The 24324-nt window shown below is 39.7% G+C and overlaps 1 protein-coding gene across 1 annotated transcript in view; it reads right to left on the bottom strand.

The window, feature by feature from the left end:
• PCDH15 (protocadherin related 15) overlaps positions 1–24324 on the bottom strand; it is a 695579-nt gene that overhangs the window by 331879 nt on the left and 339376 nt on the right. Inside the window, exons 14-16 of the mRNA XM_074999591.1 lie at positions 17924–18056; positions 12807–12886; positions 821–914 (exon numbers count right to left, since the gene is read on the bottom strand). Coding sequence (XP_074855692.1) covers positions 821–914; positions 12807–12886; positions 17924–18056 — 307 coding nt within the window. The remainder of the gene's footprint in view (positions 1–820; positions 915–12806; positions 12887–17923; positions 18057–24324) is intronic.

The following is a 24324-nucleotide window of genomic DNA, read 5'->3' as shown; positions in this document are numbered from 1 at the left end:
TGAACAGCCAGTAATTCAACAAAATTATTTATTAATTATAGACCGAAGTATATTCAAGGTGCCTTCCTTACACTACAGATGGATGACCTCCCCATTTCCAAGGACCACAGGAGCTAAGAATAAACTAACAGACAAAGTTTAAGGGAAATGGGATAACATTAGGCAATTAAAAATTCATTAGAACGTAATGAGAGAGAGATTAATTCAACTTCTTAATGCAATGCCACAAGTGTCTAACTGCCTCTGGCAGAATAAGTCAAGAACTCTAATATGTATGTAGCAAATTTTTTGCTACACTTCCAAGTGAAAGAAAAACTGGCTGTTACAGTTCATAAAAAATGTGTAATGCTTATGCAAATTGATTTCCATGTGTATTTTAAAAACTGAACTAGTATAGCATTTGCCAAGTGCAAATTCTGAACAAAGATTGAGTAATACATTTAATTGGACAGAGAAAATGACTGGGAATATGGCTTCACACTATAAAAGTGAATTATTTCAAGATGGTGTGCAGGGGGGACAAACAGGGAGATTAGACTGTAAGTACCAAAGAAATTGAATGGTCAAAAGATCTTACACAGCTGGAAATTTCAACATTTGCATTTATTATGTGCACTTTTGCTACTGAAGAATAGAGAAAGATCAAAAGTGAGCTGGCAAAATCATTTTTGGTCTAGATTCTAAGTGGTATATTTTCAAAGTGATGCATAAGAGGAAGCTGAACAAACCTTTCTAGCATACAGTGAAATTGCTGCAGGTCATACACATGTTAATTTAACACCCAGAAAATTAAACCCTTAAACTTTCAATAGAGACTCACCCCATCTGGTCTTCCATCCGAGGCTGTAATAATCAAAATGTAGCGATCAGTGCTTTCTCTGTCCAGGGGCTTTCCTAAGGCAAGAAGTCCAGAACTAGTAATAAAACAAAACATGAAATTTTATTACCTCATAATAGCCTTAAAACCTACAATCACTTTTGTTCCAATACTATGTCTTAGATGAATGATTCACTTCCATGAATATTCCTTAAACTTTTGGGATATATTAGAATTGGTTGAAGGCTCTGGAGGGTAAATATCTGTAAAATGATACACTTATTTCTAATGTTTTATGGTTGTATACATATATAATTTAGGATTAAAGTAATGGCCTGATCATAAACAGGATTATAGAAGATATAGTCCCTAACTGAATGCAGAGGCTGTAATTTATTCAAGAGGTTTCTACTGCTGTCATAAAGCACAAGAAAGAATCTCAAACAGTATATTTGCCACAGCAGAGATCTGAGACCTCTGACTGGACAGCATCATTCCTTATGAAACCTAATATTGTTAGCTTTTTTTGACCACACCTGTATGCTGAGCAGAAGCCTTCATTAAGCTATCTACAATTTCACTTAGGTCCCTTTCTTGAGCTGGAAGAGTTCATTTAGAACCCTGAAATATGAACTAGTAGTTCTGTTTTTTTTCTCCCTTCCCCTTCCAGCATTCATTGCCTTGCACATAATGGAAATGCATCACCTTTGCCATTCAAGGGTGTTTAGCTCTCTCTGAAATTTCCCACAGCTCTTTTATGACCTAATTTAAATAATCTGGTGTCATCTGCATATTTTGTTTCCTCATTACTCTGCTTTCCTCTTCCCTCACAAATCATAGTACAAATCTTGAGGAACAGTGCTGTTAATCATTTTCTTTGATAAAAAATTTAATATTAATCCTATTTTTGTTTTCTGTCTCCATGACTGTTTTTGATCATATTTTGCCTCTCCCCTTATGACTGAATAGCTCCTTGAGTAGTCTTTTGTGAAGGACATAATCAGATACATTTTGGGATCTAAATAAATATATATCAACTGACACACTGAAGAATTATGAGACATGAGTTTTCCTTTCCAGAAGCTATGCCGGTTAGACCCTACCATACTGGGATACTCCAAGGCTGGATCTACACGGTGCGGCTTTCCCAGCAGATCCATGCTATTGAGCAGCCTCAAAATTGCAAATGGCCCCTCATTAGTGTGGTCCTGCAGCTCATTAGCATAGCCATGCGAGACCTCAGTCTCAGCAGAGCGAGGTGTCAGCAGTAAAGAGGCCACATGGACGTGCCCCTGATGGCAAAAAGTCCCTCTGTTGCCAGACCCTTATGCCTGAAAAAATTCAGGGTCTTTTTACCAGCCGGGGCACATCCATACAGCCTCTTTACTGCCGACACCGCCCTCTGCCGAGACCAAGCTCACGCAGTTATGATAATGAGCCACGGGAGCATGTTAATGAGCGTCCATTTGCAATTTTGAGGCTGCTCATTAGCACAGATCTGCCAGGAAAGCCACGCCATTTAGATCCAGCCCAAGTGTTTTGTATCAGAGAGGTAGTCGAGTTAGTCTGTATCTTCAAAAACAACAGGAAGTCCTGTGGCAACTTATGGACTACCAGATATTTTGGAGCATAAGCTTTCCTGGGCAAAGACCCACTTTGTCGGATGAAACTGATGAACTGCATCTGACAAAACAGGTCTTTGCCCATGAAAGTTTATGCTCCAAGTGTTTTGTTATTCTGTTTTTAATATAGCAATGAGTTTGCCTAGTACAGATGTAAAGATTACAGTATATCATCCCTGAAGCCTTTTTTTTTTAACACAATATTGGCATAACATTTGCTATCTTTAGTCTTCTGTTAGTTCATTTTCAAGAGGGAGTGCAGATTTTTATTAGCTGCTCAGCCCCATTCATAGTTAACCTCCAAAGACCTCTTGGATTTATATAAACTGTACTTTTATATTATCTGTTTGATACAGCTACAATTCTGGTGTCTTACTCTCAAAGAGTCCGTCTTCTTTAGCACCAGAAACAAGCAGCCCCAGGGTAGGAAACTCCCCAACATGCTTGATAGTGAAGACTGAAATGTATCCAGCACTTTATCTCTGGTTAGCAGGTTAGAGACTCTGTTAAGTGGGTTCAGTGGAGTATGAATAAATGAGAAGGAATAAGGACTGCTCCCTAATACCTAAGATAATATCCAGTCTCAGTCATCATAAGAAGGGATATTTGAAGATGGTATTAAATTATAGGTCACTTGTGGCTAAAAAAAAAAAATGCTATGGCACATGGATGTCCCTAAAACTTCTTTAATTGAAGGTAATAACATCAAAGCAGATTGATTCAGCAATACCTCATTTATCAAACAACTAAGGGAAACATACATTAATACTTTGTGTGTTCTTTCTACTTCGCTAAATCCCAAGCACTGTTCCGTGCATGGGGCCACTAAATGGGGAACACACTTGGCAATTACATTTATTTTATTAAAGACTATTTAACTTACATTTAAGTCTGCAAAGTAGAAACACCAATAAATTTCCTGGAATGGCAATTTAGTCTCTTCCATTTAAATAGCCCACATATTCCCCAACTGTCCTTCAAAATAAATTAGCCATCATCTTAATGTAATCAACTGCTCATGATAAAAATTTCAAAAATGTTAGCAAAACCCGTCTAATAAAATCTAAACCGAAGGGCCACATCTACACTTCAGGGTTTTGTCGACAAAACTGGCATTTTTGTTGACAAAACTTGGGGAGCATCCACACTAAAAATGCATTTTTTCAGCACTTTTGTCAATAGCCTTCTCCCTCTCCACCATGAGGCAGAACACCTTTGCCTACAGATTCAAGTGTGGCTGCTTGGGGCGGGGGGGTGGAGGTGCTGTTGTCAACAGAACAGTCCTCCATGGTGCCAGCTGAGAGCATGCAAACAGCAGAAGAAGCTGAGAGCATGCAAACAGCAGAGCCACAAGCTGCTCTTGTACACACCTTCACAGCTACCCCCAAATGTCTCCCAAGGCCATGGCTGACAGCCAGCAGCCCCATGACACACTGGGGCAATCAGGAGAGCTGCAGGAGGGGGTCCCAGGAGATCACCAGGGCAACAAACAATGCCCCCCCTCATGGACTGGGCCTGAGATCCAGGATGTCATCAGACTGTGGGCTGAAGAGGCCTTTCTCCTCTACCCTGCTGCCAAGAGGTGAAATGCCCCAGCCTATGCCTGGGTCTCCACCACCCTGGTGGCATGGACCACCCCAGCCAGACTATAGAACAACTCCAAGTGAAAGTAAAGGAGCTGCACCAGGGATACACCAGGGTCGAGGATGCAGACAGGAGTTGGGGGCAGGACCCACAACCTGCCCCTCCTACGCCAAGTTCCACAGCCTCCTGAGGGCCAAGGACTCTGCCCCCTCAGTAGCTGCCCTGGACACAGCCAAGGAGGTTCCCCCCCTCCTCTATGAGCCAGAGGAGCAGCAGCCTACTGCTATGGACAGCATTGTGAATCACATGCATGTGGGTGGGAGGAGGGTCAGACTGCATCTAGCTCACCTGTCACCCATGTGGGGACCCCTCTGTGACTGGACACCACCCTTGGCCGCTAGTCCATTGAGTGGAGGAGTGCAGCAGTCAGTCCAGTTGCCAAGGTATTGCAGGGCCTGTATGTGGCAGGGTCCACTATGCAGGGCATATGCCTGTGCTCCCAGGATATTCCTGTCCCTTGGTTTAGGGGTGGTGGCTGCTGCTCATGGTGGTTGGGGGGCTGTGTTGTGGAATGACTTGCCATCCTTCCTCCATCAGTTCCTTACAGCTGCACCATCTGAGGGCCGGGTCAGCCCCACCTCTGCCAGGGCCAGACAGCCCAGGACCACCACGCGAGAAAGCCGGTATCCCACCCCTAAGGTAGTGTGCCTGTGGCAGGAATATTTATAGTCAGCCCAAAAATGGCATCCTGCATGCCTATATGGCTGCCCTCAGCAGGCAGAATGACCTCCTGGAGCGCCAGGTGCAGGAAGACCAGAAGTGGCACATGAGGTCCTGCGACCAATTGATATCCCACCTAGATGCCCTCACCAGCAGCTGGTGGGACTAACTGGCCCAGCCGCCTATGCCTGCTGCCCCCACTCCCCCCCCAACTATTGACACTCCCCCACCCCTGCTGGCCATTGCCCCAAGGAGTGTTGGACCTGGTGAAGAGGGTGCCCCCCAAGCACCCTGTCTTGTCAGTCCTCCCTGCTCCCCCAGCATGCCCATCCCTTGCTCCCCAGGCCCTCCTGTTCCCCCCACCAAGCTCATATCCACCACAGTCCCACTGCACCCATACCTCCCTGTGCTCCCGGCCCCAACCCAGACCCCATAGGGACACAAAACCTGCATTGGGAAGGGATCTTGGGGTCAGTGCCACTCGGAGTCATGCTCCCCCATGTGGTTATGGCCCCCACCCTTTTCCTGGATTGATGCCCCACACACTATGTCCCATCCAAGTTCTGATGCCCACTTATACCCTATCCCAAGCCCACCTGGTCCAAGTTCTGATGGCCTCCCACCCCCTTTCCTGAGCCCCCTCCCACAATATTTAGCTGCCCTTTATGGCACTGTGTAAATAGTTCTTTTAAGATGATGTTTATTTTCAACATATTTGTCTTTGTTTAAGTAAAGATTTATTTGTTCACCATGTCTGTGTCCCTCATTATTAGCCAGGGGTCAGGGAGGGGTGAGAGGGTGAAGGGAGGGGTCATGGTGGGGACAGAGAAGGGCTGTATGTCTAAGGCCCCCACTAGGGATGCCTTGGGGATGGTCACTGGGGTTCTTGGGAGAAGCTCTCCCTCAGGGCCTCGCAGATCCACAGCCTTTCCTGATGGGCTTGGCAGATGGGAGCTGCACAATAGCTGTCTGAAGTGGTGAACTTCCAGAAGAAGATGGTGGGGCACATCCAGGTATCCTGTCTGTGGAGGGTCGGGGGCGAATTAGCCAGGCACAGAGTTACAGGAATTTAGGGTAAAAAATTCCAATGCATATTATGGTTTGTGTTTCTTCCCCCTTCTCCCTGTTTCCAAATTTCATAGTGTGGTATGAGGCCAACTATCTCATAACATATATCATGGTTCAAAGGCAGTGAGAGTTAGTGAAAATCTGCTTCCTCTGCCCTTTATCATATATTACAGGCCTCAACAAGGCAAAAAACAGAAACGGTGTCAAAGTCTGAAAGAGAGAGAACTACTCCAACAGCAGCTACATTCAAGGTCTAAGAATGAGGCTAGAAGAACATCCTTTCTCTCTCTCTCTCTCTACCCAAACACGTTCCAATGTTGTCAACCCAAATCCTTGGAGACATAAACAAAGCATAATGAAATATAAAAAACTGAGTATGCTTGTTATTTACCTTTGCTATTTTTGCTTTAAATCCCTAGATATGCATAACTGGATCACACCCATCTGGAAAGAATCAGCATTACTCCCTTGAATTCATGATTGGAATTCCATGCATGCATTGTTTAATTAAACCATTAAGTAGTAGTATCTATGTATTAGATAAATGTTATTTGAGCTATGGACAGATTAATTTGTGTAACCTGTTAGATTATTGGCTTATTGTGCTCATTTTGTCTTGCTGCTAGTGCCTGCCCGGTTGATTTTCTCCGCCCATTGACCTCCTAAATAAACAATTGTAACCAATTGCTTGACAGTGCCCACTGAGCCTAACAAGCAAAGCGGCACTTCACCAGCACTGTGCATAATAAACTCTCCTGCTTGCTTCACACAGAGTGTCCAGACTTTGTTTCCAACAAGGAAGGTGCCCTTCCATATGTGGAAGTTCTGGAACCACTGCTGGTCATCCCACTGCCCCATGACAAGGTGATTGCACCAGTCTGAACTGGTGCTGTACCTCCAGACCCACCTGATCACATGGGGAGACAGGTGTGGGTAGGGCCCTGGGGCTCCAAGGGCATGTGCCTTAGTACTGGTGTCAGGCGCATCCCCACAGCGGAGGTGGAGGATGTCTGTGATCAGGGAGGTCAGCAGTTTGAGCATCTGGGAGTGGATCCAGCACAAGCTTGGGGCCTGCTCTGGCACCATGGCTTGCTAGAGAATGTAAGCACTCACAGAAAGTGTGTCAGCCCTGCACTAGCTTTGCTCTCCCTCAATGAGGTAGGCAAGACTCTGCATGGGCAGGGAACATGGGTGGAGGGAGTCCCTTTAAGGGCTTGCTTGGCTGGGGCTCCCAGTAGAGCTTACCATCCATGAGACCCTGCCTCACAGTTTTCTGGGCCTCGTTTTGTTGAGAAAACAGCTGGGTAGTTTGGCCCCTCTCTGTCGACAGAGTGGATCGCTTTTCCAATCTGCTTTCGTATGTGGACACACTCTGATGATAGAGGTTTTGTCTTCTGTCAACAGGCCACTCTAGTGTAGACATAGCCAAGGAAAATGGATTGGTATTTTCTGCTTATGGTCAGCATGAATGCTTCCTATTAAGAAATGTGTGTTTCGAATGTGATAATATATTAGTCCAGGTTATCTGTTCAAATAAATTTCATGAATTTGGCTCCAGTCAAAAAATGTACTTATGACAAAATGTTCACAGAAACAGTGGTCCAGCTACACTATGGCACAGCTATACGCTCATTTATAACTTGTGAATTTTAGACCTCGGGAGAACAGGATTTTTTTTCCTTCAGTTCTACAGTACACAATACTGACATATTCCAAGCAGCCTTTTCTTACCTCTCTAGCATTTGTAATTCATCTTTTCCAGATACATCATGAAGATAACAGAACATACTTAAAGAAATGGTTTAATTATGAGATTTTGTGTTTTACTTAGCATCAAATGGACTGTGTTCATTTCAGTTTCATACATTCTATTGTCATTCCCTGAGCTTTAATCAAATATCCATGGGGAACTAATGAGGTTCCTAATTACTTCAGATAAGATTCAGGGTTTATATGCCACGGGAGACAGAAGTGAAGCTTAATTTAAAAAGCACCTATGTCAATTCTTACAATGGAAGCATGATCTAGTTTGTTAGAGAAGTGCACACTAAGAGAGATATGCTGTACACAGTTGAAAAAAAAAGGTTAGTTGGTATAGCAATAGGGTACGAGACCATTTCTGGAGTCAAAGTATGGGGGTTTGTCACCCTAGAGTCTCACTTCAAATAATCCTTTTAATTTCTAGCTGCAAGTTCAAACACCATGATTGTGTCTACACTAGCAAGTTCTTTTGGGAAATCCAGCTCTTTTTCAAAAGACCAGGCAGAACATCTACAAACAAAACATGTTCTTTTGGTCTGAAATCGAAAGAACACATCATTTCTTCTGGAAGCCGTCTTCCATTCCCAGATCATGAAGAGCACCTGCTTTCAAAAGCATCCTTCAGAAAAAAAGTGTGTGTAGACACTCCACAGGCCCTTCATTCAAAAGAGCAGTCCTCAGGGTGCCAGAGTTTTTGATTCCTGGTCCATTCTTTTGAAGGAAAGGGGGCTGGGTGAATGCTCAGCATCAAAAGAGCAGATTGATTTTTTGATCCACGTTTTTGAGTGTGGATGTACTCTTTTGAAAGAAGCTTTTTTTTCAGAAGAGATCTTCTGGAAGAACTTCTTTTGAAAGATCATGGTAGTGTAGACATAGCCCATGTGTTTTATCTACAGTGTGATTTATAAAGGTTTGTGCCTCACAGCTTAAGTGAAAATTGTCTCCAAACCTTCACATATTGCCAGCACAAAGAGCAGAACTACGACCCTCATCAATTTATCCCATATGGGGATGCTTCTAAAGGGCACATAATGCTGAGTCAGCCTTCAGTTACTCACACTTTGTTACAATTTTCAAGATGAGAGAAACAAAGTGCATGAGGTGACATCTTTTAGGTGACTAACTTCTGTTTCTGAGAAGGGACAAGCTTTCAAGATCACATACAACTACCTAAATTGCAAAATATGAAAAAGCCTCTTATTTAAGTGTCTGATTCTTCTCCAGTTAAAATAAGTGCAAGTCTTTCAAGTGACTTCAGTGGGCCCTATATGCATTTGGGTTCTTAAAAAAAGTATGTAATATAAATGACCTGGAAGAATAAAACACATTATTGGAACAACTGAAGGGATAGGCCATTGCTCCTACTTTATGCTTTTTTCTCCACTGTAATCAAATAGTATTTGACTCAATAGCACAAGTCATGATTGGATATCTTTTCTACAAGATGTATTTTACATCAATCTAAAATTACTTGGCTCAAAGAACTGGTTGGGTGAAATGGCTTAATTGATGAAGGATTTGCAGATTAAACTATATAACCAATTATTCCAGCCTTAAAATCTATGAATATCTATATCAGGTTGTGAGACACCATTCCTATGCCAGATATAAGATTAATTCTATATTTTCTTCATCACCAATCCATTTTCTTTACAAGATGTCTCAATGCCTGAGGAAATAAAAATCAATGGCTAGATACAGAGAAAATAGCTGAAACTCAGTCCAGAAAAGACAGAAGTGTTGGTGAAATGAAGGGGAAAATTCTTCAAGAAGATTGCCAGTGCACTATGAAAGCCTCAGACCATGAAAGGTGGAAAAAATTAGAGACAAAACTGGACTCTTCACAATTCTTAAAACACAGATGGTTACAGTGATATGGAATGACTTCTATCTTAAAATGGCTAGAAAAGCATATCTTTTCCTCTCCAAGGACCCAGCCTTTCTGATCCAAGCTTTTATTACACCCAGGAGAGATTACTGCACATCATTCTTTCAGAGTCTCTGTGTAAGGGTGGAATGGAGGCTGCTGCTGGGACAGAATACAGAGCCAATCACCAAGGCAGATAAGTTGTGTGAGGCAGAGCCTGCTGATTTACCCTTTATCTGTGCAACAGCTAGCACATGGCCACTAGTCCATAGCTTGGGCTCCTGAGTTCTATGCTAGTAAATAAAATTCAAAAGAAGTAAAGTGTTGGATACCTGTAAGAACCAGCTTAGAGAGAAATGGGGCTGTCCATACCCATAGAACAATTTAGAGCTGAAAAGGGCACCTGAAAATTTGAGGCACCACTTGGTCTTAATGTCCACCCACCTGTCTCTTCCTATGCCTGTTTTGTGGCTGCTGCAGCTTGGTGAGTCTGACTCTGGAGAGAAGCAAGTTAAAAGGGAAAAAGCCTGCCAGAACTTTTAGCAGACCACTGAGCCCATGAAACAGACATTCAATTGGTAATGAAGACATTTAACAGGTATTTGAAACTCCCAGTAGTATATACTATAGGTTTCTGTATTTACTGTGTTAGTCTATAGGACCTGAGGGTAAAATTTGCTTTAAAATACTTCATTACCATGTTGCTGAAGATTATGAAATCATATACCTAAAAAACTGTTGGTTCCTCTCCCAGGCTGTCCTTGGGCCTAACTCACCAGTTTAACAGTATGACATAGGGCCCCAGAAATCCTAATGGCAGCTCTGGAAGGAATATGCGAACAGACAAAATGAAGCTGCCACGTATGTATTTAAAGGAAGCACAAACTGAAAGCACACTCTAGAGAATAAGGAAACTAAGATTCTATGGGATCTGACAAGTCTCACATTGCAGGTAAACAGGACAGAAAATTGTAGAAAGAAGATAGACAAGACCATGTAAACCGAGTTGCTATAGCAGCAGACAGAAAAAGAATAATAAAAAGAGAAGATAATGAAGTGTGAAAATTAAACTATTATGAAAACTTAGAATAAAGACAGTCCCAGTTATTACTGGAGTACTTGGGATGAACCCAAAGGTGTGAATGAGAGTCCAAAACACTCAGTGAGTAATTCTGAGAAGTACTAATTAACGGGAAAAGGACAGCACAACAGACCAGTTTTCTAAGAACTCCAGAGTCTCCTAATTTGTTTACTGACTGAATTCTAAATCCTAATATAGGTCTTAATCTAAAAAGCTTTCAGTGCACTGAGATCATGAATATCTTAAATAGATTTGTGTCCAACAGGAACAATGCAGCTGAAGACACACAGAATGTGACTCTTAGAGTATGTCTAAACTGCAATAAAAAAACCTGTGGTACCAAATCTCTGAGCCTGGGTCAGCTGAATCAGTGGTGCTCAGGCTGCAGAGCTAAAAATAAAAGTATAGGTATACAATCTTGACGAGAGCCAGGCTCTGCATCCTACACCCTTTGAGGGTCTCAGAGCCTGGACTCCATCCTAAGCCCAAACATATGTTATTTTATAGCTCGATGCTCTGAGTTATATGACCCACAATCAGCTATGACCATATCCATGAGTCTCTTGCTGCAGTGGAGATAAATCTTAGGAACTGAGGACAGAGTTTTGTGCAGCCAGCAAGACCATCTGTAGAACTGTTTTCTAGTAGACTTATGTCATAATAAAATGTGAAACCTGTGTTTTTGATAAATGCTTGTCCCAGCAATGACTCCTTTCTATGCAATCCCAACAAAAGCATGGCAGCAGAAGATGAAGTTAGTTGTATTAGTTGATGGCCCACTTGTAAATTTCTTTCAAAAACAACCCCACCCTGGCCCCCCAGGGCTACAGCCTTGTAGACATTTCTTCTGAGATTCAAGACACTCTTCAGAGGATGTCAGCACCTTTAATGAAGGCAGTCATGCCTAACAGTTGGACTAGGCTTCATGACTCATGGCTACAGTCAGTCTTAGTACCCAAGAATCAGAACCCAGTGTCAGAACCAAATTTAGGAACACAGTGGAAAAGCCAAAAATCAGAGCTGAAATCAGGTGGTGTAGCCAATTAGGGAGCACATCAGCAATGAGTTTTTTTACAAAATTTTATCAGTGCTCAGATATTAACTTAAACATCATCTAAAACACATTTAATTTAGATTAGCTGATCAAACCATCATAGCTGTGTCTGCACTTGCATTCCTCCTTCAAGAAGCATACAAATTAGGGAAATCAAAATGCAAATGAGGTGCAGATTTACATATGATACCTCATTTGCACATTCTCCTTTCAAAAGAGCTTCAATCAGAATAAAAGAAGCAGTGTAGATGTGGCTCTTTTGAAAGTATTTTGTTTCAGGAAGAAGTGTTCTTTCAAAGATGGGGTTGACTTTTGAAAAAGCCACGTCTACCTTGCTTTTCTTCTGTCAAAAGTAGCTCTTTTGAAAGAAGAATATGCAAATGAGGTGTCATATATGCTAATCTACACCTCATTTGCATTTTCAATTTCCTTCATTTTCATGCTTTTTTTGAAAGATGAATGCAAGTTTTGACACAGCCCACAGACAGACATTTTGTGGATCTCTCTCTTATTGTGGTACAGTCACTTTGGCCTAGGGAAGTCTCTGCAATTCCTCAATTATGCCTTAAACCCTATTAAATGAGATTAACACACAATCCCCTAACATAATTTCCCTTTACTTCCCACCCCTACTTAGCCTCTTCAAAGTCTTTGCAAGAAGGAAGTCAGCTTCCCTTCCCTTTGAATAGAGATGCCATTTGGCGGAATGACAGGATGTAAATTGTAGCCACTTGAAAGAACGGGGCACTAGCTGGCACCTAATCTAGCCTCTTCTTACTGAAATTAAGGAGGTTTTCAACCTTAGGGAAAACTAATGCTTCCCATTTTATCATGGCTGAAACATCTAGTTTTAAGATAATAGTTAAAAATGTTTTTTACTTTTTATTGAACAGTAATAGTTTCCAAAGCAAGAATGTAAGTAAAAAAACAAAAGGCCCTTTCATTAGCAAACAGCTGACAACTTTAAAGATGCCTAATTAATTGAAGGTCACTCATGTAAATCGAATATTTCCACCCTAGTGTTTTTAGTCAGTAAAATGTTTAGTATAAATAAGTATTCCCATGGGTGACATTTCAGTGCTCAGTACCATTGACAAAGCTCGCATTAACAGGTAAAAGCTAAACAACAACAGCTGAACACCTCTGATTAGAAGTTGTTTCCCTTGCTCACAACCTACATGTTCATTTGATGGAATAATTAAAAATTAAATTCTAACAGTTTTTCCACTTACGTTTCAGAGAGATTAAAAACATGTTGAGGATCTCCATTTTGGATGAGGTATCTTATTGGGTCACTCTCTCGATCAGTGGCCTTTAGAAAAATAACACAATCAAAATAATATGTTATAGTCATAGATGCTCTAAAAGCTGGTTTGTGTTGTACAACCTATATGGTGTAAAATTAGTCTTCTAAACCTAAAATACTGACGTAGTGTTAAGTATGTTTTCAAAAGGAATCAGTGGTCACTGTTTCCATTTTATCAGGTATCGCTGTATGTGTGGTGTTCTTCATGCAGTTGTGACACAGCAATATTCTCAACAAATACAAAATATTTAAATTTGTTTTCAAATTATTACCATGAAAATGAACAAGGAGTATACCATGAAAGAAATCGATGATCTATTCAAATTTATATCTTCTATTACTTTTAAGGGCTGTGCAAACATATCTGATTGGACCAAATTATTATCTTTCCTTGACTACTGTCAGGGCAGGATTTTTCCCCTACTCTTCTTGTCAGGATACTGTACTCTACTTTCAGATTGTTTTATCTGACATCTTCCCAACTCTTTTGCTGATGTTTTTCTTTTCAATTCTCACCCCTGAATTACAACCCCTTTTACTCTTCTTTCATGTTCCTGGGGCATCCCAGAAGATTAGAATGAGAACCAGGAAGTGTGCTAATTACTGTACTTTCAACAAATGATCTCACAATAGTCCATGCCAGCATTACCTACCAAGGGCAATTTTTTATGCCTTACAGATGATTAGATATTTAGATTGAGAGAATTGCTCTTGGAACTGTATCCACGAACCTGCACTTCACATTTTGAGTGGCTATTTTAAGAAGAAAAACAATGGGAAATCTGACATGTGAATTATTGGAATTTGCAAGCCAAGCACATAGCAGAAGATAATCACTGAATGAGCTCTGCAAACTGCACTTTTCTCTCAAAAACTGGCTAAGCAAACTTGAAAGACTGTTAACATTAATAAACATCTTTCTTAACTGCTTTAAAAATAGAGGAAAGCTTTTGGTGCTACATAACTGTCAAGATTTTAGTGTAAAAGTTAGGAAGAATACAAATGCTGTGAAAGGCCAGAATAATTTAATTCTCTTTTCTACATTAGCATAGGCAATAAATGGCCTGTGGGTTGGATACAGTTCCCCAAGGTTGGCCCCTGGCAGGTTGCCAGTACATTATTTACTTGGGCATCCACAGGTACAACCACTTGCAGCTCCTATTGGCCATGTGGATCAATGTTCCTGGCCACTGGGAGCTTCTGAAACAGCATAAAATGGAACATCATTTCCTGAGCTGTCATCATCCTCCTCCTTAATTTGTCTGCTGCTCTTGATACTCCTCAGCACCAGTTTCTTTCTGTTGTTCTCTTTTTCTTGGACTTTTGTGTTTATGCCCCTTCCTGTTTTTTTGCCTGTCTTGTTGACTGCTCTTTCAACCTTAGCAATGATGGATCCACTTCCCCTTCTTTCACTTAATTTGGTGATCCTAGAAGTCTATCATTTGTGTCCCCTACACTCATATCTATGTCTAAAGCTGGACAAAAATATTGTTAAATAATAATGGGAAAATTATTTGACAAAAATTGTTACGGAAAACTCCCCCACATTTTAAAGAAGCTCTTATATTCAGCTCATTTCCATGTTCTTTAACATCACCTAATGTCCTTCCCTCTGTCTGGGGTCCAATCTCTTAACTATCCCTATTTTTCTGTTACTTTTCTAAAAACTTTTGGCTTCCCTCTCACTTTCCCCATCAGAGTTAACACATTCACTATGCTGTCAGTCAATCACATTTGCAATATTGGCATTTACTTTTCCTTCACTTCTTGAATCCAGGGTCTCACAAAAACAAAACAAAAGACACATCCTCACCCTTCCTTCACAAATAACTTGAAAATACATTTATCACCAGTTTGGTAGGTTTATATGTGCATCCTGAAAATGAACAGGCAATAGCAAAACAAATTATGTATGATCTCAATCAATTAAATTCAAATAAGTACATCGTGTAGAAACAAAAAGAAAACTGAAGACTCAAAACCCAATAAAATCATCTCTCTCTAAATTTGGATCAGCTGATTAAATAAAATTATATTTTGACACCTGTATATTTCAAGATCATTTAAATACACCCATTTTGCCACCCTTAGAGAATTGCTGCCTGCTGCCTGAATGTAGAGCACACATCAGCACCACGGTAATTGCTCTATTCCTGTTTATCGAAATCTCAAGAAAATGAGGCCATTTGCATACTTAATTAACAATGGTTGGCAGAATGAGAAGTAATAAACAGCTTCCAGGATTGGAATAAACTCAGTCTTATTTACAAAATAACACGGCGGGGATTATTTATTGCAGCATTATTTCAGGTAAAATGATGGTTGCTATTAAAACACAAGTTGTAATCAACTGGACACATTTTAAAATACATGATATTAGCATACAAAATAAATTAGATCTTCATCTGTGTTCGCAGAAGGAACTGAAAATTAGCATATTCAATAACTGGAATTTTTAACTGTATGTAACTATTGGGTATGTTCCAAAGACTGAGGATTACTTATTAAAGACTGAAATATTTTGCAAGGCCTAAGGAGTCATATAGTTCAGAAAAAAATGAAGAACTTCTTCTCAAAAGAAGCTGATCGTTCCTAGCTATTGTTATCGTATATTTGTGTTAAAAATAATGAAAGTAAATTAAATGAACAAGGATTTAATATGCAGTTTTTGTTTCCAATATTTCTTATATCCATCCCACCTAACAAAACAAGGTCTCACTCCTACAAACAATTATTCATGTGCTTAACTTCTAAAATTTAGAACAGTTTCCTTTATCTCAATGGAAATTATACATGTTTAAGACAGTCTTCAAAACTGTATTTGCATTATCCAATATCTTAGAACTAGTTAAGGCTTTGTTACATGCAAAGATAACCTGAGCCTCAAGGATTGCATATTCCAGCATTAGAACAGCTGACCGTATTTGTGTATGTTTAGCCACATATAAAAATGCTAACATTTTGTCAGTGGTTCAGCACACTCTTTAACAGAAAGTTTCTCCATGCATCTGCATGAATCAGACTCAATTAAACTTCCTTTATTTTTTCTGATTTAGATAATCTGCATTCAATAAATTTACTGAAAATGGCAAATGGGCTATGGCTATACAACGGAGATATTTCAAGCTAAGATATTTCAAAAGGGTTATTTTGAAGTATCTTAATTCAAAATAACACAGCTACATACAAAATGCATTTCAAAATAGCATTTCTGGACGCTTATCACTATTTTGAAATAGTGCCACTGGGCGCCATTATGGCTTATTTCAAAATAGCACTATTACATGGCTTAATAATGCCTATTTTAAAATATCTCTTTCAAAATAGGCATTATTCCTCTTGCAATGAGGGCTACCGATTTTGAAATAATGCACCTGCTATTTCAAATTTATTTCGAAACAGCACAAACATAGTGTAGACAATAGCAAATTTATTTCAAAGTAACAGCTGTTTATCTCAAAATAACTGTTGTGTAGACATAGCCACACAAAGTTACATCCTTCGAATAGTATTGTAGCTCTGATACCAGCTTAATTAATTAGATTCATTCAGTGAATTTCTGCTGAACTTTGCTATTGATAACAGCTGGGGATCTACTCCACTGCCTCTGATTCTATTCATTTGATTATCTGTATTCTGCTGAAGTAAGCAGACTGTAGTAGGTGGGCCTAAAACACTACAGTCTGAGTTCTTGGATCAATGTTTTCCAAGCATTGTCAGTAAGGCTGTCAATTAATTGCAGTTAATGCATGCGATTAACAAAAAACAAATAAATTAGATTAAAAATAGTCATGATTAACTGCAGTTCTAATGAAGCTATTGAACAATAGTAAAATTTAAATTTCTTATTTTTTATTTTTTCTACATTTTTAAACATAGTGATTCCAATTATAACACAATGCAAAGTGTATACTAATAATTTATATTACCTTCCATTACAAATATTTGCACTGTAAAAAAAAATAAAAGAAATTCTATTTTTCAATTCACTTCAAACAAGTCTACTCAGTCCTACTTCCTGTTCAGCCAATTGGTAATGCTAATAAGTTTGTTTATGTTCATGGGAAATAATGCTGACCAATTCTTATTTATAAAGTCACCTGAAAGTAAGAACAGGTGTTTTCATGGCATTTTTGTAGTTAGTGTTAGAAGGTGCTTGTATGTCAGATATGAAAACATTTATTTGCCTCTTCATGATTTGGCTTGTAGGCTTCAAAGTTTTACACTGTTTTGTGTTTAAATGCAGTTATACAAAATTAATTAATTAATTGATTAATATTTCTACATTTGAGATCTATACTGTCATAATAATAAGATTATACTACAGTACTTGTATGAAAGTGAACACTGTATAATTTGTATTCATCTGGTAATTGAAATTAATACATTTAAAACACACAGGGTCACTGGATCAAATTAAGTTCCATCTGTACTGTCTGAAAGCCATTACACAACTGAAAACCAATATTACATGTGACACAATGAGCTGTTCGTACCAGTGTACTTCATAGTGGACAGATACAATAAACTCAACTGGCCTCATTTTATGAAGTATTAGAGAAACTACAGAACCAAAGGACACATAAACTGAATTATTCTTTCACTTTTAGAAGTGATATTTCATGGTCAGAGTCAAGACTACTGAAAAAATATAGGGAAGTTTGCGTAACCATTGCCCCCACTGCCTGGTGTACAGATACAAGTGAATAAACACAAGTTCAATATCCAGGGCTTTCATGCTTTCACAACCTCCACAAATAATAAATTCAATGACATGTTTAGATATAATTAATTATTCTTTGTCACATTTCTGATCAGAAGGCTGGTTAAAGCTATGAATGAATATATTTTGGTCTGCTGGAAATCTGAAACATTACAAAAATGCCAAGTTGGTATTTTATTCTGTCCTAGGATTTTTTTTCAGAATAGATTTTTAATCTTCATACACTGCCTTTGACCTCTACAAGAGGAGGACAAGACCCTACGTATCACAGATATAATCAGAAGTAGCTGTGCAAAGGCTTACACTGAAGTATTTTGTACCTGCAGGTTTAACAAAATGGCACCAATTCTCATGGCCTCACTGATTTCAAGATTGTACATCAGCTGGGGAAAGCGGGGAGGGCTCTGATTATTTGGAGGAAGTACCTCAATGTAAACAGTAGTGATGGAGCTCCTGCAATGACAGAAAAAGAGCAAAAGCCAAGTCAAAAGCAATTTATAACAGTATGGCAGTGAAAACTACAATTTCTATATCTATGGGCTGTCTTTTCTAATCTAAGTTACATGACCTCTTTCTCCTCCACCAAATCCTTCTTCAAGATACATATCCTCATGCATTGTCTCAGATATGACTCACATTCCCATCTTAAGCTAACAAAATTTCAAATATTTTTAGAAGGAGCTAACTTGATATGTGATTGACAAAAATGAATCCACAACTCTTAACTCCTATAATGTCTCTTCTGACATTGCATCAAATTCTAATACACTAAAGCATATTCCCCCATTGGGAGGATCCTTGACTGAAGAAAGCTAACACCGCTTCTTGGGAAAAGACGACAGGTATGATTGAAGGATGGGACAGGGCTGGAACATACATCTGCCTCTAAATCATCACCAAGTGCCAAAATAGCCCAAAGCAGCTCCAGGTTAGGAGGGATGGGAAAAACTGTCTTAGAGGCTCCTATCCCTTACATCTCAGTTCAACTGAAGGTCTAGCCATACACTATACTATACTACCAACATCTACAATATCCCCAGAACCATAAAGCAGCACCCCATTATCTGGAACCATGTCACCTGATAAGCAGAAGGTTATTATTCTTTATCATTAATTATTATTATCATCATTATTGAAGTTTTTCCATTACGGTAGTGTCATTGACAGTCGTTTACCCTGATTATGTTTTGCGCTGCAGTACACGTTCTTGCTAAATTACAGACACTAATTTATTTTTAGATATAATGTTAGAAAATGTTCACATTGATAAAATGAGGGAAAACATTATATTACATGCATTATGCAACGGAATCAAAGGACACACTAGCAAAATGTTCCACAGCTTTTATATATAGACCTCCAACGCACGTCATCCTTAGGTATATGAGCAGACACTATCGAAATTGTGGGTGGTTTGGTTTTTTTTTAGCAACATGGAATATTATTCATTTAGGAGTAGCTGCTAAAATTAGTTTTACCTTTTACCTAACAAAATGAAAGTCTAGTGATTTAAATATGATAGTTTGAAAACAAAGTAAATTAAGCATCAATCACAATTTAAACATATGTATAAAATCTCCATTACAGTGCCTGGTATATATCCACAGCAAAAAAACTCACTGGATTATGTCATTTCCATAAATATTTCAAAAACTCGAGTCTGCAGATTGACACATTACATATACAATTTAGTTAAGTGGAAGCTGGACCTTTAAAAGATGGCAGTGGTGGGGGGAGGCAATACAATCCAAACTTCTTCATTAAGCAAAAGCGACTTTCAAAAACTTTGCTACATTTTTATATTTTCAAAATATATTCCTAAATATCACTAATCTATGCTATGAAATAATTAATGCTCAGGACTCTTACTTTATACAATCCAGATATTATTAAACTGTTGGATGGAAAACACAGTTGCTAGAAGTTAAAAAATTAGTGCAGTGGATGAGCCTGCATAAATCATTTACAGAGGTAACTGTATATTTACTTGAAAAACAACTCATTTGCCAAAAAACAAATGGGCGCTTGAGATCTGTTTCCTGCATGTGAAAATATGAAAATATTTGTACAAAAATACTGGTGTTTATGAACACCAGTTAATGTACAAGATGGTTAAATCAAGTCTATTTAAAAAAATGAGCAGTTTTTTCCTCCTACCAGGCCTTCAGTAGTCAGCAAATTTTATTCAATGTTTTTAATAAGGCCATAGAAGTTAAAATAAGGGCAATCCATAAAATGTAAAGTCTCACTATACTATTAATTATCTAATGTTTTATTATTCCCAGTCTATTTAGTGAACTGCTCCAGTGCTTTCCACAAGGGCTAATTACACTACAGCAATCGGTTGACAAAGAGATTTCCCAACAAAATTTCTATTGACAGAGTGAACCAATTGGAAGAGCACTCAGCTCTGTCAACAGAACAGCCAGAATGCCTGGCAGCTGTCGCCACAAAACAGGCACCCAGAATCACAGCAGACAGTGCTGCCCATTGTTCTGGAAGTCCTGTCTGTTGAGAGAAGGCACTTCCCTCCCCCCAGAATGGCCACACAGCTGTTTTGTCAACAGAATCTGTCAGCAGCAGCATTATGCCTCATGGTTGAGAGGCAGAACGCTGCCAGCAAAAGTGTTGAGTTTTGTTGAAAAACTGTTGACCAAAGCTGGGGTTTTGTCGCAAAATTTGCTAGTGTAACCATATCCTTTTAGTAATTTAGCTTATAAGAGCACATAAAGAGCAGGTAAGCTGTGGATGAAAATGCTACAGCAAAGTGAAAAGAGCAAGCCAAAGACCTGAGAATATCCCATACTTCAACTGTACTGGAAACATGAAAATGTGATTTTTCTATCTTGTGAAAACACTTCAGAACAGAGATCAGAAATAACTTGACTAACTTTGTCAAATTTTAGATCTGAAACTAAGCATACCAAATATCCTGAAGTTTTCACAGCAAATGTCAGTTCACATACATTTATACAGTTGGACTGGGAATTGGAGCACTTTAAAGGATATAGCTTTCCAAACAAGAAAGCTGTGGGAGGGGCCCTGAAGAAGCCTTTGTTCAGTTTTCGAGCTGCATTTGGTGACCGGAAAAAAGCAGGTCTTTTTGAAGAACTTTTGCTGAGCTGTAATTTACACATGGGCAGCCCAGCAGTCCTGCTGTAAAAAGCAGTATAGCTGGCTCTTTAGTTTAGTAGAATACAGACAGGCTTGAAGGGCATGGCTGTATACACAGGTATATACTCTGGTCATCCAAACAGTGACTCCCTAACATCTGTTATTTTTAGCAAGTTAGTGTTCTACTGCCTCCATGGGGATGAAGCTGTTCCCCATTGCAGGAAATCTCCAGCAGTGGAGAAAGTCTTGAACAGCTTCCCATTGTAGGGAAAGACTCAGACACTGGGAAAAGGCTCCACTAATTCCGTGCTGCTAGAGCCTTCCCTTGAAGCCTGAAAAGGCTCTGATGGCTTTGGGGAGAAAGGGTTCCCTGGTTCCTCCCCATTGCTGACACTGTTTCCTATTGAAGAGTAACAGAGAGGTAGCTGTGTTAGTCCGTACTCCAAGAAAAAAAAGCAGCAGAAATGTAGCACTTTAAAGACCAACAAAATGATTTATTCGGTGATGAGCTTTTGTGGGACAGACCCTCTTCATCAGATCAATTTAATTTCCAATACAGACTGACATTTATAAGTACAGAGGACCTAAAAAAAATAAAATAAAATAAAATTGCAATAAAAAGTGACAAATCAAATAGGATAGAAGGAAGGGGGTGTAAAGTGGGGGATGTTAATTGTCTTTTCTGAGATAATTACGAGCATCAAAGGGAGGGAAGCAGTCCTTCTAATGCATGAGGTAATTGATGTGTTTGTTCATACCACATGTCAATATGTTGAATTTGAATATGACCTCTAACTCATAAATCTCTCACTCTAATCTGTTGTTAAATTTTTTCTGTTTCAGGACACAAATTCTCAGGTCTTTAACAGACCATTTCCAATTGCCAGTCATTCACCAACATGTAGATAAACACCAAAGGGTTTACTTTAAGCTTACTTTTCACTGCAGCACGTTGCTACACACCTATTACATGTTGCTGCCCATGGAGCCACAGGACACCACCCAGAGGAACTCCGTCTGGATGCATGAACAACTGCAGGAAAAGAAATAGGCTCCACAGTCACAAGTTCCCTCCCTCAGTCAGCCTCTGCTCCCTGGTTTTATAAAAGGCCATCTTGACTATTGTCAGGAGGCATTTGACGGTATTTTTTTTTCCTCCCTCCTCCTTGCAGCTTCCTTTTAGGTACTTGAAAACTGTGACCACATTCCCCACTCAGCCTTCTCTTTTCCAAACTAAACAAACCCAATTATTTTAATCTTCCCTCATAGGTAATACTTTCTAGATCTTTAATCATTTTAGTTGCTCTTCACTGGACCCACTTCTCTTCTTCACATCCTTCCAGAAGTGTGGTGCCCAATGTTGTATAAAGCCTCCGCTCAGTCCAATATAATGTGGATGTAAGTTTACAACCTTTAGTTATTGTCTTTATAACCTTTGAGCTTTGTAATATTCCACTATATAGAAACTTCTGTATTGGTCTTGTACTGTTATGATTTGCTAGTAATTTAAGAATTACCTTGCTAGAATTAGGGAGGTAGCCATGTTAGTCTGTATCTTCAAGAACAACAAGAAGTCCTGTGGCACCTTATAGACTAACAGATATTTTAGAGCATAAGCTTTTGTGGCAAAGACCTGCTTTGTCAGATGCATTTGCATCTTGCTAGAATTGTTACTATAACTTAAACTCCATTTTAAAACATAATGTAACTGAAACTTGATGTTAGAAAATTAGGTATGTCTGCAATTTCATTGAGATGTGTGAATGTGTATGTGTCTGCACAATGGAATCAGTTCCTGAAGCCAGCTTGTCTGAACAACAAGCTGCCAGCAGCACCTACATGGTCAGAGACTAACAAACAGTGACACACCCACCTGATAGTAGCCCTATCTAAGTTGCGTTTCCCTAGATTACTGATAAAGTTATACAATATTGTATCACATTCTTTACTAATGTCCACGTATGCTTTGTCACCTGGGCAGAAGGCAGTTGCCAGCTGAGTGATCATTCTATGGGTGCTAATATTAATTATTTCTGCACTGTAGTAACCTATGCACAGAACAATCAACATCTGTCTTCCTTTCTGTCACTTTTAATTTCTCATATGTGTAATCATAAGGTTATGCAGCATTATTTGTAAATAGTCTGATGTATCAGAATATTCCAATAATTTGGAAATATATAGTAATTTGGAATAAAGAAACAAAAAACATTACAGTCAATCTTGCCATTATAGTGTGCTGATTTCTTGCAGCCCTAACAGAAGATTTTGAAGCTGGGGACTGGGGAGACGCATCTAGGTAAACTCACATAATGACATCCTCCTCTTACATAGACTGTTCCATTTGCACATGTGAGTAACATTTGAGAAGCATATTTACACATGGCTTACATTTTCCCCAGGCCCTTTAACTGGAAAATTGACTTCCCAAATTCAGCACAATGTGGGCTTACTGGCACCACTGTTCATCTCAAACATTATTGTGAATTTACCTACATAAAAGTGAAGTGCCAGCATTTTTGCTTGTTTTTGTTACACAGTAATCAAGAACAAAAGAAGAAGGAAAGTGGGAACAGATAGCTTTACTTGGGGAACTGGAGAGTCCTGTGCCAACCACAGACAACACATAAACTGCTGTGATCTGACAGTAGCTTGAGATTAAACATTAAATGACTTTGCTGGTGTGAATTTAGGTTTTAGTGGTGTCTATTTCATTAGTTACATAGCTTGCAGTGTAGATATCATAATTAGCCAAGAGCAGATGACTATGAATACCATAATACCTTGTCACTTGTGCAGACGGCAGTTGCCTGCTGAGGGATCACTCTGAAGATACCATCATTAATCATTTTTGCACCAGCGTTTTTTCCCTAGGAAAAAAGGCACCAGTACTTCCCACAGCCAACCTGCCCCCCACCCCAGGCTCAGCCCCCCCGCAGACCCAAACTGCTCCCAGGCTTATTCCTCCACACATCCAAACTGTGCCTCCCTCTCATCCCCAGGCTTAATCCTCCCCACAGTCCCCACTGGCCTCCCGACTCAGGATTCAGTGACTTACATTACCCAGGCCAGGAGTTCCACATGCTGCCACCCCCGACCCCCATTGCTCCTTTGCTGAGCTGTCTGCTCGTCACCATAGCTGCAGAGCTTTCGCCAGTCCTCCAGCTCCCTCCATGTGGAGCATGGCAGGGGCAGCTGTCAGTGCCCTGCCGTGCTGAAGGGACTCAATTTAATTAGTTTAATGGCTGTTAAACCAACTACATTGAGTCCTCTTTCAGCAGAGTGGGCAGGGAGCCGGAAGACAGAGGCAGAGGCAGGAGCTGCAAATGAGTCTTTAAAGAGCCGCATGTGGCTCGGATCTGCCCAGCCACTTTCCAAAATGGTGGGCATCAGAAACAAAGGTGCTGGAACACCACTATGTGGCATTTCGTCAGAAAAAAATGCCCAGCTCTGCACTATAGCAAGTGATGCACAGAACAATCAACATCTATCTTCCTTTCTCTCACTTTTAATTTCTCACACAAACAAGGATAGCTAAAATTGAGTAATAACAACAGAGAGGAAGCCATGCTAGTCTATACACTATCAAAACAAAAAGCAGTCAAGT

Source organism: Carettochelys insculpta, chromosome 7, assembly GCF_033958435.1.
Source record: "Carettochelys insculpta isolate YL-2023 chromosome 7, ASM3395843v1, whole genome shotgun sequence".
NCBI lineage: Eukaryota > Metazoa > Chordata > Testudines > Carettochelyidae > Carettochelys > Carettochelys insculpta.
Note: the sequence above shows the minus strand (reverse complement) of the source record. Positions and strands in the feature narration are given on the sequence as shown.